This window comes from Hoplias malabaricus, chromosome 1 (assembly GCF_029633855.1).
Source record: "Hoplias malabaricus isolate fHopMal1 chromosome 1, fHopMal1.hap1, whole genome shotgun sequence".
In the NCBI taxonomy this organism is placed as follows: Eukaryota; Metazoa; Chordata; class Actinopteri; order Characiformes; family Erythrinidae; genus Hoplias; species Hoplias malabaricus.
In genome coordinates, this window is record NC_089800.1 from 79,327,981 (window position 1) to 79,343,657 (window position 15,677).

A 15,677-nucleotide genomic window follows, 5' to 3' on the forward strand; every position below is an offset into this window, starting at 1 on the left:
TTCATATAGCTGGTGCTTAGCCTTTAAATATGACAATTGTCATTTTATTCAACACAAAAATAACCTAAAATGTTGTTTGAAAACTGCAAGCGAGAAGAATTTATTGTTTACTGCATGTTATACCTGTTGATTTAAAGGAAAAACTAAAAGTGCAGTTTTCCTGCTTCTTTCCCTGACTCTGAGGAGAAACTATCTTGCGCTTAAAAGCTGTTTTGATTTGAATTTCACATTTTTCACATTTGTTGAATATGCATAAATTGGAAAGTTCATCAGCATTTCCTCCTAAAGAGACCAGTAGGAGAATTTTACAAAAGCATTATCATAATTATTCTGCTGGTTCATCACTGCAGAGTCACTGAGATGGTAGATTTAATCAATAACTGGTTTTAAACCTAGTTTTATTGAGACAGGCCTTGTGTGTATTGAAGCCTATTTAAAAGCACATAAACAGGTTTTTAATAATTTACTAGTACCCAATGCAATGCTGATGCTCACTGGCAGCAGCCTCGGGGATGTGACTGGTTGGTAAGGGGTTGCATCATATGCAGTATTCTCACAATATCAGTCCATACTAGGAGTTTCACTCTTACAGAATAATGACGACTGTCGCCTCTTGGTTAGCACATCATTTATAGACACCTTAAACAACTCAAGGGATGAAATATGAAATACTCATTGCTCAGTGCATGTGCACATTAATGTAGGGATCTAGACCATCTACCAAACCACATCTGTGAACTCAAACCACCCAGTCATTTATTGGTGAGATGCCTAAGTCTATTTTATGGGGTAAAATAAGCCGTTCTGATTTTGTTCAGCACCGGACATGCATTCATATGAGAGGGGGTTAAAAAGGTGGGTTGTGGGGAACAGGCGCCGAAATCGGTCGTTCTGACCAGGGCACTTTAGACAGGGAGAGAATGTTGCTGTGAGACTTGCGGGGTTTTGATCGAAGCAGGTCACAGACGTTTTATTAAGATTGGTCCCAGATCTGTGTTCCTTTGTGAAAAAGGTGTAGAACTCATCCCCTTTAATATAAACTTTCCACATGATGCAAATTTTATGATTTTTGACTGTTCTTTTGCTCCTGGTCTCCCCCTACAGTTGAAGAGTGTAATCCACATTTACTGCACAGTCCTGAAATCAAGTCAGGGGGGGTTAACCCTCCTCTATTACAGTTCAGAGGTGGATCTCAGTGATCTTCAATCTCTATATTTAAGGAAAAATATTACCTAGTGCTTCTTTAATAATCTAATTCATTTTAATTTTTTTTTATTGAACGTCTGCTTCAGACACTTCTACACAATCTTGTGGAGTGTGGGTTTAAAGGCCAAATACTGAAAATATATGTAAATATTTCAGAATATCTAGAGCTCTCCGGATAAATACATAACACAACATGGTAATAACGTTCAAATATCACTTGTAATAAATAAATAAATAGTACCGTGCTAAATAGAAACATTTGCCCTAGAAGCTTCAGATTTGTGGATCCCTGTATATTATCCACACTACTATATGTATGTTTATGAAAATGCATTTTGTGTCTATGAGTTACAAATAGCAAATACAGAAATGATGAATTCTGTTGCATACGTTTGATCAAAAGCCATTCTTTCCGAGAGAGAATGAGGGGGTATAATTCTACACACTGTTTAGTGAAAGGAATTCAGTCATGTCAGGGATAATCCAGGCACAAATATCTAGTTGTTCTCTCTGAGTGACCACGTTTTGTGCCTCTAGGTTTGGCAGTGTCTTATTCCTTGAGCACATGACCCTGCTCTGCTCTTCCCACAATGCCTTGCAAGTTAATGGCATTAATATTCAAACGCAAAAACGAGAGGGCTCTAAAATTTGGCATTGCCTTGTGTGAACCCGGTAACACCGTCTATATCCCTGCTCTATTTCTGTCGGCGGGCAGTTATTTAAGGCAAACCCTGTTGCCAGGCAACAAGGCTACGAGCATCCGCGCGGCTCGGCGGGTGGAGAGGAGAATGAATTCCCTATAAATAAGCCGTGCGCCAGCCTCCCTTACACAAGCCAACACCCACGTCACCACACAACACGCCTCGTACGTCCAAGGCCGCGCAGGATAATAAGGCCTGGGTGTTTGCACGCCATGCGTTTACACACGTATTCTGTTGTCCACTGACACTACGTAACCCCGCGGTATTACGCTTCTCAGCCATTCAACAGCTCAGTTCACAATTCATTAAAGAAGGGAGCTGTGGATGCAATAATACAAAAGGCCCGGAGGCTGTCTGGATCGTAAATGGACTGCTTACGTTTGGTATTTGCATGTTTTTCCAGAGGACGGGAGAGAGATGACAGAAGCAGTGGGCAAATTCCTCAATTAAATATTTCCAAATCATATTAAATTAAGACATTACCTTGAAGTGGATGACATTTTGATATTTGGGGGACATATTACATCACATCAGTCATGATATGCTTCTGTACTGACTATAAATAAGAGAGAGAGTGTGTTATAGAGACAGACAGCTCCTGTTCTTTTGTTTGGCGAGCATTGTGCTGGGTAATAGAGCCGAGGGAGGGCAATCCTCCTCGTCCAGGAACCGCAAGGTCTATGGTGCTCTCTGGGTCTTCCATCCACGGATGGCTGTGGCATCATTGGGGTCAAACTCACAGTTCCCCAATGACACGGCTTCATCACTATCACTAAAACACTGTACTCTGGTGTGTTTCAAAAGTGACACTACAGCTTATCTGTCTCAGCTTATCAGATCCTGAGGCTTATCATGTGTTTTGGAAACCCCCTGTGCTACCCTGAGATTTACAGATGGTGATCATTCGGGATCTCTTACCATGAGATTTCCAGCACTGTCACAGTTGAAGTCGGAGCTTTTGAAATTGGAAGCAGTGGTGACGGAGTTGGATGGCATCGCCGAAAGCGTGGAGGTCCAATGGGGCACAAATGATCAAGCGAGAAACCCCCCCCCCAAAAAAAAGAAAGAAAAAGAAAAAGATGAGCTAATGATCCTTCCTTCGTTTGGAGCCCTGCAAGAAAAAGAACAACAGTATATATGAAACAGACAGACAGAAACAAAACAAAAACCACTGCTTAAAGTCTACATTGAATAATAAGATACTTCAAATTTAATTAATTATTTTTACGCCAATGTATTGCATGAAATGAAATCATCTAATTCCAGATACAACTTTTGAGAAAGAGTACATGGTACTCATATTATATCTCTGGGTGTACACAGCCAATATTTATAACATGATTATATATATATATATATATATATATAAAATTATAAATATATAATTTTATAAGGGATGCACCAATTTTTTGGGCCAATAAAATAACCAATAATTAGCACCTTGTGTTTGCCCGATACCAATATTAATAACCGATTAAATTAAGCAAATTCACATTGGATTAAAGCAAAACAAATTATTTGTATCATAGAACAAGCTTTTTCTTTAATATTTGTACATTTCTGCATTTTTTTTTTATTTTAGCGTTTAAGTTTAAGAGTTGTAGCTCATTTATATTTTTATCAAAGATTTACTGCAGGTTCCACATGAATGGTTTCTAGAGGGGCACTAATTAGTGCAGCACCGGGTTTGTTCTGGAGAGCGAGGGGGGGAGAGTGTTTGTGATCGTCTTTCATCGTGTTTCAGTAATAAATTCAGATGCTGAATGACTCCTATGTGTTTTATGAGAAAGGCTCCTGCACTGTGGTGGTTAAAAGAGTGTTTGAGCGAGTGTCTGTAATCGTTTAATTCATAAATTCAGACGCTGAATGACTCCTATGTGTTTTATATGAGAAGGGCTCCTGCACTGTGGTGGTTGAGTGTATCTTTCTGTTGTTTAACCTGCTGTGTGTGTGTGTTTACTTCCAATATTGGGCCGATAACAATAACTAAATAAAATCGACATATTGGTAAATAATATATTGGCTGCCGATATATCGTGCATCACTAATACATATATATAATTACGATATTGATATTAACAATATAAAAACCACAAACAAACATGACATCACCATCAAACATAAACCTCTTGGCTTTGTCCATTTTAATATTTTTAAACTAACTTTAAATTTGAGTGAACAGACAATAGCGCCCTGTAATGACCGTCGACCAGACGCTGTAAATAACGCTTACTGAGATATTGAAAATGTGTTTAAACGTCCTATCATTGTTATTACGACATTTTATATTGTGATATATATTGAAACTCCATTATTGTCCAGTCCTACGGTGAACTAAGAGACGACTTTCAAAGCTCCTCCGTGTGCCTGCGGGATGAGTAGTGCCAGCAAAAATATAGGAGTAGTTCCAAATATAGCTCGTCCTACTGACCTAATCTCATTTGCCTAATCTTGCTCTCATGCACTTTGAATCCAATCATACAAAGCCATGCATTTCCAGAACTGAGAAGTGCTCCGAAATCTAAACCATGTTCTCTGCGTGCCCCGAATAACTGCTCGTTCACTGAACATATGCTATAAATCAGAAGAGACCATTCACAAGTTCCCACACTCAGCGTCTAAACCTGGACTTGTGCATATGAAGCCAAGAGGATGTCCACTTTCCACAGTCCATGCATTTTTGACTTCATCACCAGGGGGACGTTGCCCACAGCTGTAGCCCACTCTCTGTCTGCACCAGAGCTGAAATGGCAGGGGATCCCTAACACCCTCCTCAGGAATGACATCTGAATTCCAGACAGGTTCTGCTATTTCCTATACGTCCCTGTCTCTTCCAGAATTTAAGGGGGGTGGGGGGTGGGGAGGTTGTACAGCATGTAATTTCAGTGTCAGCTTTCAGTGGCATTTATTCCCTGCTACAACCTGGAGACCTGGACTACCCACTCATCCCATTAGACGTAGAGGTCAGTAAATACGCACAGAAAAGGCCTCATATATAATGAGAGGGGACAATATGTCACAATCCTCTATCCGTAGCCCACAGGGGGGTCCAGACGTGGCCCAAAACCACGGTATTTGGCTCTCTCGATGCGCTGGAGGCGTTTTGTCTTCAGCAATGGCACCGTGTCTGCAGCAGCTCGGTCACCTGGGCTCCTGCCATAGCAAAAAAAATAAAAGCGCCTAAAGCGGGGTAAATACCGAAAACCTCGCCGTTAAAGCACACAACAGAGAGTCCCAGCAGGCCACGGTGCCGTCCAGCCTCAGTCCGAGGGGCGGACATCACGCTCAAGAGCACATAGGCTCATGAGCGTCTGGCGCTCACCTCTGCACAAAAGCGCGGAAAGACCAGCCAGCCGCCCTCTCGGCTCCAGACCCGCGACTCTCCACGAGCAGAGAGCCGCCTGGAGCGCGAGACCGCCCGCGGATGAGGAGGTGGGCAATGCGCGGGCGTTTAGAAAAGTGTATCGCTGTGTTATTTACCCGTTTTGCCTCTGTCCCAGGCCCGACCCCGTTTTATTTCTCTTCTCTCCGACTCCCGGATCCTCCTTCTTCTTCTCTCCCCGTCCTCCTCCTCCCGAGCCGGCCAGCGCTCCTCCAGCTGCTCGTCTCTCCCTCTGCTCCCACTGCAGAGAGCAGGAGCAGCGCCACGAGCAGCCGAGACACCGAGGCTCTGAGGGTCCTAAAGCCCGCCACATCACAGCCCTTACACAGACACGCACACAATAGTCGTACATTCACACACACGGGCTCTGTAATGAGTCCCGTACCAACGAACCAACTCAGCACACAGTGATACACAGAGGGTCCTAAAGCCCACCAGCACCACAGGAAACACACACAGTGCAAGCACACAATATCTAACGTAAAACTAACTTGTTTACTGACCAGCTAACTCTACTTTTATTCATGAAGAACCATGATGCTTTTCAGGTTTTTTGTGATGTTTTTAAAATACTCCAAAAATAATTATTAATTTTTTTCCCAAACATGTCTGTGTATTTAGTTGTGTTTATATAGTCCCCTTATGGGTATTACACATTCTTCATGTGCTGTCTCCATGGGAGTTGAGGGAGGCGGAGCTAATGGAGCAGCCAATGATGGGCATCCTCCTCCCCTAAAGTTATGAGAGACTTGGGAGATCTAGAAAGTTCTTGGGTAGAGTGCTTTGGAGTGCTTTAAGGGACTGTGTGTGTGTGTGTGTGTTCACCCAGTCATCAATGAACCCCTTAAAACTTATAAATGTTTAGTTATTTCCAAGAAAAAAGCCCACTAATGCCATAAAAATGGCTTTGCTGTTGCTCCAAACCTTTAGCGCTAGCCTCTGTTTCCACCCAGATCCCCTGCAGCTGGAAAGCCCCACCCTGAGAGTTGTCAGGATTGTTTCTTTTGGTGTGTGATGTATGAAATCCTGTCTCTCTGAATCTGTGTTTTGGAGACCGAGTTTGGAAATGCTCAGCCATGGGGCATCACTGCTTATTCACTCACACACGCCACACAACACCGTAAACCTGAATAAGTGCAGAACTCAGAAAAGTTAAGGCAATCGGTTGCCTTCAAATATTTAAGTTCATAAACTCAAATGTCAGAAGTATGCATAGGCATTTACTTTAAGTGTCTACAACTTCATTTAACGCTTAATACAACTCAAAAATAGGTTTTTCTGGTGTTCAGTACTATTACGTTCTGTTAACAAATTTGACCATAAATTCAGTCATTGTCTGTAACCAAGGCGCCAGCCCATCTCAGGGCAACACACACTCACACCTACAGACACTCCTGCACGGTCAGTCCACCTACCAACGTGTGTTTCTGCACTGTGGGGGAACACACCAAACTCCTCAGGGCAGGAACCCAACGCAGGTCTCGAACCCACGACCCCAGAACCCTGGAGCTATGTGACAGTGAATTTTCCTGCCCCTCGCACTGAGATAAACACGTGAACCTGTCCACATTCACTAACAGCAGTGAACCATCTTCCAACTTGGTTGAAAATTACTGCACCGTACTACACCTACGTCTGCAGACGACATGCTGCATAAACTCATAACATTTCAGCTATTTTTACGTAAAATCACAAACAGGACTCAGTTAAATCAATATATTACAGTTTCTCAAACTCAAAAAGAAAAAATAGTTGAAAATAATTGAATTGTTTAAAGGTGGTGCAACTAAGAGCTAAGACAAATCCAGCTTTTGTAGTCTTTGAACAGCACTACACCAAAATCTGAGCTCTGCATTTAACCGTGTGTTTATGGAGAGCATCAAACAACTCCTGAAGACGTAGGTTTGCACAGAATTCTTGCACATTCTGAATTGTAGCATACGTTAATGTGTAATAAAATATAGATTATAAGATCTAGCGGCCACTCGTTTGACGATAAAGGAGCATTGAAAGTGACCTAAAACACACTGATGTTACAGAGCGAACAGCCTCATCAGGCCTCAGAAATAACCCCTACTGGACACAGCAAAAAGACAGCACACGTCAGGGCTATTCGACTCTGATTTCACATCAGCAAAAACCTGAGGGCAGTTAAAGTGGAATTCCACTGATCTTTGTACGTTTCTCTACAGATAAAGGGTGGGTTTATTAAACAAAGTCATTATCTGCAGAGAAACATGAATTATTTCTTTAAAATGGTGGTGATAGGAACCAGGGGACTATTTGGCCTCATGGCACCCTGCACATGCATGTACCCCTCCACCAGGACACATTAAGCTCCAAACTCTAGGCTGGATTTTTCGGATGTTATGTCAAAATGCAACCTTCATTTAGAGAGTTTTACCCAGTTAGAGTCTTACCTACATTTTCCTTCAAAATGTGTGTGAGAGAGGGAACATGGGAGAGGAAGCAGGAAAATACAGAGAACAGAGGAAGGGAGGAAAGCAATGGGCAAAGAGAGAGATAGAGAGGTTTGTAGCAGGTAAAGCTGGTGGTCTGATGTGGTTCAGTGAACTGGAAGCGGCTGCCCAGCCGGCAGTGTGACACAACAGACCGCAGACTGACTGAGACAGGCCCGGACACGTGAAGAAGGATTCACTCACCAGCTCCTCTTTCTGATGTTCCTCTCTATCTTTCTTTCATCCTCTTTCTCTCTCTAACCTACTTCTCATTCTCTATCTCTCTTCTTTTTCTCTCTTCACCTACTTCTCATCCTCTCTCTTCACCTACTTCTCATCCTATCTTCACCTATTTCTCATCCTCTCTTCACCTACTTCTCATCCTCTCTCTCTCTCTTCACCTACTTCTCATCCTCTCTTGTGAAGGTTTGTCCTGGTTTTGATGGCCCTGAGTCTTCTACTGAAGGGAAGCCTTAGATGACCTCAGCTAACAGTTTGCATCATCTTCCACATGGAGGTGCAGCATTAGCAGCTCTTGCCCATCACCCCTGTGTTTGTGGTGTGTGTTGCCCGTGTTGGGAGTTAAACCCAGTCTGCTGCATGAAGAGCAATGTTCTTAAAAAATATCCATTTATGCATCCATTCATTTAAATGCTACTGCAGCCACTTGATCCTCATGGAGGTCGTGGTGGATCCCAAACCTACCTGGAATCATTAGCACGAGGAGCACTGCGCTAATACACAGGTTGGTAGCTGGACTGGCAGTGTGAAATCATCCACAGGTGTAAGTGTGTGAGTGACTGGGTGAGTGTGTGAAATCGTCCACATGTGCGAGTGACTGGGTGAGTGTGTGAAATCGTCCACAGGTGTGAGTGTGTGAAATCGTCCACAGGTGTGAGTGACTGGGTGAGTGTGTGAGTGACTGGGTGATTGTGTGAAATTGTCCACAGGTGTGAGTGTGTGAGTGACTGGGTGAGTGTGTGAGTGACTGGGTGATTGTGTGAAATTGTCCACAGGTGTGAGTGACAGGGAGAGTGTGTGAAATTGTCCACAGGTGTGAGTGACAGGGTGAGTGTGTGAAATTGTCCACAGGTGTGAGTGACAGGGTGAGTGTGTGAAATCGTCCACAGGTGTGAGTGACCGGGTGAGTGTGTGAAATCGTCCACAGGTGTGAGTGACTGGGTGAGTGTGTGAAATCGTCCACAGGTGTGAGTGACTGGGTGAGTGTGTGAAATCGTCCACAGGTGTGAGTGACAGGGTGAGAGTGTGAAATCGTCCACAGGTGTGAGTGACTGGGTGAGTGTGTGAAATCGTCCACAGGTGTGAGTGACAGGGTGAGAGTGAAATCGTCCACAGGTGTGAGTGACAGGGTGAGTGTGTGAAATTGTCCACAGGTGTGAGTGACTGGGTGAGTGTGTGAGTGACTGGGTGATTGTGTGAAATTGTCCACAGGTGTGAGTGACAGGGTGAGTGTGTGAAATCGTCCACAGGTGTGAGTGACAGGGAGAGTGTGTGAAATTGTCCACAGGTGTGAGTGACAGGGAGAGTGTGTGAAATCGTCCACAGGTGTGAGTGACAGGGTGAGTGTGTGAAATTGTCCACAGGTGTGAGTGACAGGGTGAGAGTGTGAAATCGTCCACAGGTGTGAGTGACTGGGTGAGTGTGTGAAATCGTCCACAGGTGTGAGTGACAGGGTGAGAGTGAAATCGTCCACAGGTGTGAGTGACAGGGTGAGTGTGTGAAATTGTCCACAGGTGTGAGTGACTGGGTGATTGTGTGAAATTGTCCACAGGTGTGAGTGACAGGGTGAGTGTGTGAAATTGTCCACAGGTGTGAGTGACAGGGTGAGTGTGTGAAATCGTCCACAGGTGTGAGTGACTGGGTGAGTGTGTGAAATCGTCCACAGGTGTGAGTGACTGGGTGAGTGTGTGAAATCGTCCACAGGTGTGAGTGACAGGGTGAGAGTGTGAAATCGTCCACAGGTGTGAGTGACTGGGTGAGTGTGTGAAATCGTCCACAGGTGTGAGTGACAGGGTGAGAGTGAAATCGTCCACAGGTGTGAGTGACAGGGTGAGTGTGTGAAATCGTCCACAGGTGTGAGTGTGGGAGTGACTGGGTAATTGTGTGTAATTGTCCACAGGTGAAAACAAACAAAGAAAACACACACACACATTGTGCTTTTAATATATCTCACCTTTAATCATTTACAAAAAAGACATACATCGGCGGGACACAAATTTATGATTTTGAAAATATGTCAAACATTGCATTAAACAGTTAATACAGCAGCAAAGCCCTAAAACCTCATGAATAAACAAGCATCATTTCAAGTCTTGCAAAAACAAATTGTATAATTACAATGAGAAACATTGAAAGAAACACAACAGCGTGGTTAAAGTATTGGTTCGTCCACCAAACGTCCAGTTCCCGAGGCTGTGACACACTAACAGAGGTGGTACATCACTGACCTCGGGGTTAATTATGCGAACAAGTGTCAGCCTCTTAATAGCACTCAGTTACTGGTAACACTCTCTGTGGACTACTTCAGTAAATTCATAATCAATTGACTGTGGGAAAACACAAACACACAGAACGGAGACGCAGAGACACGCTAAAGGTTGGCAAACGGTTTGGCACGAATTGAAAAGGCAGAACAAGAAGATTTCCAATGAACACAGATAAATAATCGCATTCCTACAAAGTCACATACTAAAACTCCTATCTAAGCGCTGACTTGCACATGTGCGGAGCGTTTTTTATTTATTTATAGAGCACTTATACAGTACATCTAGGCACACCTACATCATAAGATTGCATTCATATTTGTAGCAAATGTTAGAACATGGTCATTCATATCCACCTCTAGGGCACGGTTCTGTTGGATCCCTAACTTGATATCAGCACAGTAATGGTTAAATGATTAAAGTAAATTACTTATTCTTCAAATTACCTGCTTGTTTCAAGACTCTGTCACCGCTGTGTGTTCACAACGATGTGAAGCTGCTACCTAAATGGTCAGCTTCCTGTCTGTAAGCCATACACCGAATATGATCAAAAACAGAACAGAACGAAACCCACCCACCTTCACCAAGAAGACATTAGTTTACACCGTGTAAAATATTAAATGAACACATCGTTTTTATGAGAACTCATCCATCCATAGACTAAAGAGCGTAAAGAGTGCCTTTGTGTAAAAATGGATCATTGCCTATTGCCCATCTATAATCTCCCCCACAAGTGGTCTCTTAAATAATTCATAATTAATATCCTACACCTAAAATCACCGAATTTCTAATCGACATCCTTCTAAGGATTGAATCTAATCTTCACATTCATTATCAGTCATAACTCTAAATAATATTCATCTTGATCTGCAACCAAACAGAACACAATTATATACATCAGAGGGTTTGGATGAACCTGAATCTGATTCAAGTACAGTATGCTCCTGCTGTTCATGACTGTAAAGCTCTGGTTTGGAACTAACACTTTCTCAGCTGATGTATTTAACAGATATGTAGGTACGATCCCTTCCTGCTGAGCATCTCAGTTTCCAGTTCTGTTTCTCTACGCAGTCTAACACAGCAAGCTCCTGCAGCACCCCTCGTTTCACCACCACCCTCGGCCAATCAGGAGCTGCCAAGACGTTTTTTTTTTTATGTCCTGTGCTAATCTTTGACCTGCGACCCTTGTTCGGCCGATTTGTTCACAGGCTCTGCTACTACGTTCCAGCTCCTTCCATAGTCCCTGAGCACCGGTTTCACTTATTTAGAGACACTACTGTTAACTTAAACATGCTTCTAAAGAAGCTTTTACAGAGGGTGTCCACACTTATCTTAACATGACATAGATATGGAGAGGATTCCCAAAGTTAAGCCTTTATTCGCGCTTGAAGGGCGGTTTTCAAAACCCCAGCATCATAAAAGTCATTCAGAGTTTGGATCTACGGAGACAGGTCAGAGTTATTCGCGGATGTGGTGATAAGAACCAGACGTCCAGAAGATATTTCATGACTCGAAAAGCCACATCAGGTTCTCCCTGAAGCCTAAAGTATATGGTACATAACATAAACATACAATTATTTTTTAAATATTTACTTCTATTGTACGATTAAAATAGTGCTTAACCCTCAGAATGCACATATTTTGGTTTGGAATTTCAGATTCAGTAAATACAATGTCCAGTATCTCTATCTGAAGTCCCCTGGTTCCTATCACCACCACTGAGTCTGTGAGTTTCTGTCTAACGACCCGTTTAAAATCAAAACACCGAATTTCTTTGTGCATATGTCCACAAATGAATTAGGCAGAGCTTTTGAAAAACTGGAAACCGGAATGGAATTCCCTTTAACAGACCCTCCTTCATAGCTCCACGCGGCTGGAATTTGACAAGACTTAACTGGAAAGCTGGTGTACAAAATAACAGTGGAGTCAGATCACACACACATAACAACGACTGGCTTAACTTAGCATCATCATAGAAATCCCTGACAAACACCTATAGGCTCTGAAGGAAAGCCCTGATCTGGCGCATTATCACGGGTTGAGTGTGGTAGCAGCAGTTCTGAAGAACGTGACCGGATGAGGAGTAGCCCACCTCGGTCAAAATAAATGCCACATGCAGGTTAAAGACAAGGCTCCTCTGATTTTAAAATGCATGCAGAAAACTCAAACAACACAAGAAGTATCACTAATCATACAAAATCTTCATCCAGAGGAGGAGGAGGACACAAACGGGAGATAGCTGCAGCTGAGATCGGTCAGACGCTTCCACTGACTATGCACAGTGCCACTCGTGTTTGAGACTGTAATCAGTAAAGTTCAGTGTGACGAAGCACAGACAAGCCTTCGCGGTCATGAATGAGATTGGTACATAATTACAACGGGTTTATACAGAGAAGACATATATATATATAGAGCTATATATATTTATATATTTATATTCTCCTTAGTAGATACAGCTTGCTCTCTGCAAAATGTGATGAAGTGTTCGTTTCACATAGTGAAACCCGGTTGGGAAGAGCATGCATTACTCTACGTGCTAATGCCGGGAAAAACGCTCGCTGCTGGTTCTCGCCAGTCACATCCAGACGTCTAGAACGAGGGAGTGGAGTGCCTGTTCCCATAATGCCTCTGCGATGACACTGGACAAAACACAGGCCAAGGTTAGGGGTTGGGAGCACTCCTTGATAAAGACACATTCCAGACTCAGGCACTGCTCCGTTCGGCTGCTGTGGGATGTGAAGGGAGTACTACTGTGTAGTGCTGTGTTCTGTTATGAGTTACTAGTTATATTTATCCCTACATCTTTACACAGACTCGAAGCTGGTGCATGAGGAAGTCTCTTTAGAACTGAGTGACGTAGAAGCTGGATTGCTTCTTCTTGCACTAACACCTCGTCTAGTCCTAGAGCCTTTGTTGTTTGTTGTGTGGAGGAAGAAAGAGATGAGCTTTTCTGTTTTACAGATGTGGATTAAAGGTGCCTTGCTCTGGCATCTCTTCAATGACTGTTTTTACAGCTGAATGATAAATGACTCACAGAGGAAGTTGGTGTTCAACTAAAGACACAGGAATTAAAGATGTCATTGTGGAGGAGGAGGAGGAGGAGGAGGATGACTCACCTTTGTCCCTTCCGTTGCGCATGTTCACCTCCTCGTCTTCCAGGCCGTCATCGACTGTAGATGAACGCATTGAGAAAAGCAGTGCAGAAGTTACGCGATTTAAACGTTGACATAATTCGTACAAACATGACACAACCTGTCAGTTCATTTGGGCATTTGTTTGGATCAGTATGCCACATATTCAGTGCCCTTCTCACACATTAAACCATCCCATGCTGTTCTATACTGTAAATATTAAGAATTCCTCTCTAAACCATAAGTAAAAATGACGGGGAACCGTTCCTCCACCAATTCCCAGTCTGTTACATCAACATATAACTGTCTTTGAGCGAGACAAAAATAGCTGTTTACACACTGCCATAGAACAAAACACATGTGGTTCCCTAAAGAACTATTCAGTTGATGGTTCTTTAGAGAAATGCATGAGTGGGAAGCGCCTTTATGAAGTTTAAAATAAACTCCCCACATCTGTTTTTCTTTAAAGTCAGGAATTCAAATTCAAGTTCTTCAAATTCAGGAATTCTCTAGTAACTCTAGCATTATTTAAAAAATGTGTGAGGGGGTCTGCATGCGCTACCACAGACCCAGTCCCCCAGACTCTGAGGAACTCCTGAAACTATGTTGGTTCACACAGGAAAACAGAGTGGTCATACTCTTAAGAGAGCAGCGCCTTACACCCACAATCCCAAGACTCAATAATCAATTCGGATTCGGAGGAATCGATAGTTTGCTCAACATTGGGAACCGATGCTCCTCCTACTGAGCAACCAGGTTCGTAAACAACTACTACTTTCTTGTAAACACACATCTGATTTTTATAAAGCCAGTGCAGTACCTGAGTGGAGCTCTTTTACCAGTGATGACATGGTATTCGTGATTGAGTCGGCAGCCACCAAAAGATCATTCCGGAGATTTCTAGGTACACCTGAGAAACAGGAAAGTCCACAGGAACGTTTTTGTTCACAAAGGTGCAAATAATACAAATGTGTCCAGTACTGTGCAACTTAAATTCACTGTAAAAAAATATGTGTGTGTGTGTGTGTGTGTGTGTTATCATGGCTCTCTCACCCTGAGAGAAAGCATCCAACACGTCATCACCAACTCCAGCCAGGCAGTCTTGCGGTGTGTGTGTGGGTGTGGAGCCGGCGGAGGTGGAGCGGATGGGCATGGGCATGGTGCAGCTGGCACTGTGGCTGGGGGAAGAGTGGGGAGAGCCCCCTGTCTGTGCCTGTGGCAGAGAAAGAACTCAGTTAAAAACCTTAAAACCATAACAGCATTTATTTAAACCACTAATGGTATTTACTGTGTAATTCATTTCAATCACAGCATTCTCCCCCTGTCTAAACCGCCCTGCTCAGAAAGCCCTGTTTCAGCACATGTTCCTTTAAACGATAATGAGCCGCTCGCTGTTCACCTCGACCCCGAGTGCACAGCAGTGAGGAGCAGAAGCTCTGTTTTTTAGCCGTTTTTGCTTCGCTCTCATTTTCTCCGCGCTTGATTTGTCTGTTTTGCTGCGTTTAACCTCATCTTTGTGCTCTCACATAAACGCGGGTCCAGCGCTGTGATTGGACAAACTCAGGCAAGGGGGCGGGGCAATTCTAAAGTCTCTGCACTTGATGTTTTTCATAACATGACCTCTTTAAACTGCTGGCAAAGCAGCAGGACTCAGCCCTGATTCTGAAACATGAATGTCCACCCACATCCTTCCACTTCTAGCCACTGCACAGACAATGCTATCAGTGCTAAAACACCTACAGACACACCATCAGCATTAAATCTCAGGCTTGTCCTGATGGTGTACGTTCTTCGTGCACCTTATTTGGCCCCGGCGCTAACAGAGAGCCATGTGTGTGCCATTAGAGGAGCGAGCGAGGAGGGGGGGGCGGTGAGGGACTGAAGAAAAGGGGCACTGTGTCCCGCGGATCGGTGCAGGGCCCAGGGGCCGTGGCGTGGTGCCAGGCAACAGATGGCTGGCCAGACTGCAGTCACATTAGAAGCGAGGTGGTTAGCTCACATGAAAGGCGAGCAGGTCTCTGATATTTGGCAGGGAGACGTGTCCCTCCGCCCAGCCAGGGAACAAAGCTTGGGGAGCTAGCCGGGAGAAGCTAGCGATTGTGGGCCTGACTCTAAAGGCGTACGCCATAGGGAGCGCTCCACTTTATTCATAATGGCCTCTAAAAGCCTGTTTCCTTTACCATTAGCGGGTCATTGTGGTAGAGTTCAGTACCTTCCTGCTTCCTATGTGGCGCTGCAGTGACAGGGAGTCCTGCTATATTTATAGTCAAAGAAGATTAAGAAAAAGCGAGGCT

At 43.8% G+C, this 15,677-nt stretch overlaps 2 protein-coding genes across 12 annotated transcripts in view; both read right to left on the reverse strand.

Moving 5' to 3' along the window:
- dnmt3ab (DNA (cytosine-5-)-methyltransferase 3 alpha b) overlaps nucleotides 1-5,523 on the reverse strand; it is a 51,732-nt gene extending 46,209 nt beyond the window's left edge. For all 4 annotated transcript variants that reach the window (XM_066674370.1, XM_066674360.1, XM_066674353.1 and 1 more), the window contains exons 1-2: nucleotides 5,388-5,523; nucleotides 2,826-3,018 (exon numbers count right to left, since the gene is read on the reverse strand). In XM_066674370.1, the coding sequence (XP_066530467.1) occupies nucleotides 2,826-2,903 (78 nt within the window). In that variant the 5' untranslated portion in view covers nucleotides 2,904-3,018; nucleotides 5,388-5,523. The remainder of the gene's footprint in view (nucleotides 1-2,825; nucleotides 3,019-5,387) is intronic.
- Nucleotides 5,524-9,930: 4,407 nt separating this feature from the next.
- The window catches only part of dtnbb (dystrobrevin, beta b), a 49,344-nt gene continuing 43,597 nt past the window's right edge, over nucleotides 9,931-15,677 (reverse strand). For all 8 annotated transcript variants that reach the window (XM_066674437.1, XM_066674481.1, XM_066674471.1 and 5 more), the window contains 4 exons: nucleotides 14,437-14,596; nucleotides 14,204-14,293; nucleotides 13,369-13,422; nucleotides 9,931-12,891 (listed from right to left, as the gene is read on the reverse strand). In XM_066674437.1, the coding sequence (XP_066530534.1) occupies nucleotides 12,842-12,891; nucleotides 13,369-13,422; nucleotides 14,204-14,293; nucleotides 14,437-14,596 (354 nt within the window). In that variant the 3' untranslated portion in view covers nucleotides 9,931-12,841. The remainder of the gene's footprint in view (nucleotides 12,892-13,368; nucleotides 13,423-14,203; nucleotides 14,294-14,436; nucleotides 14,597-15,677) is intronic.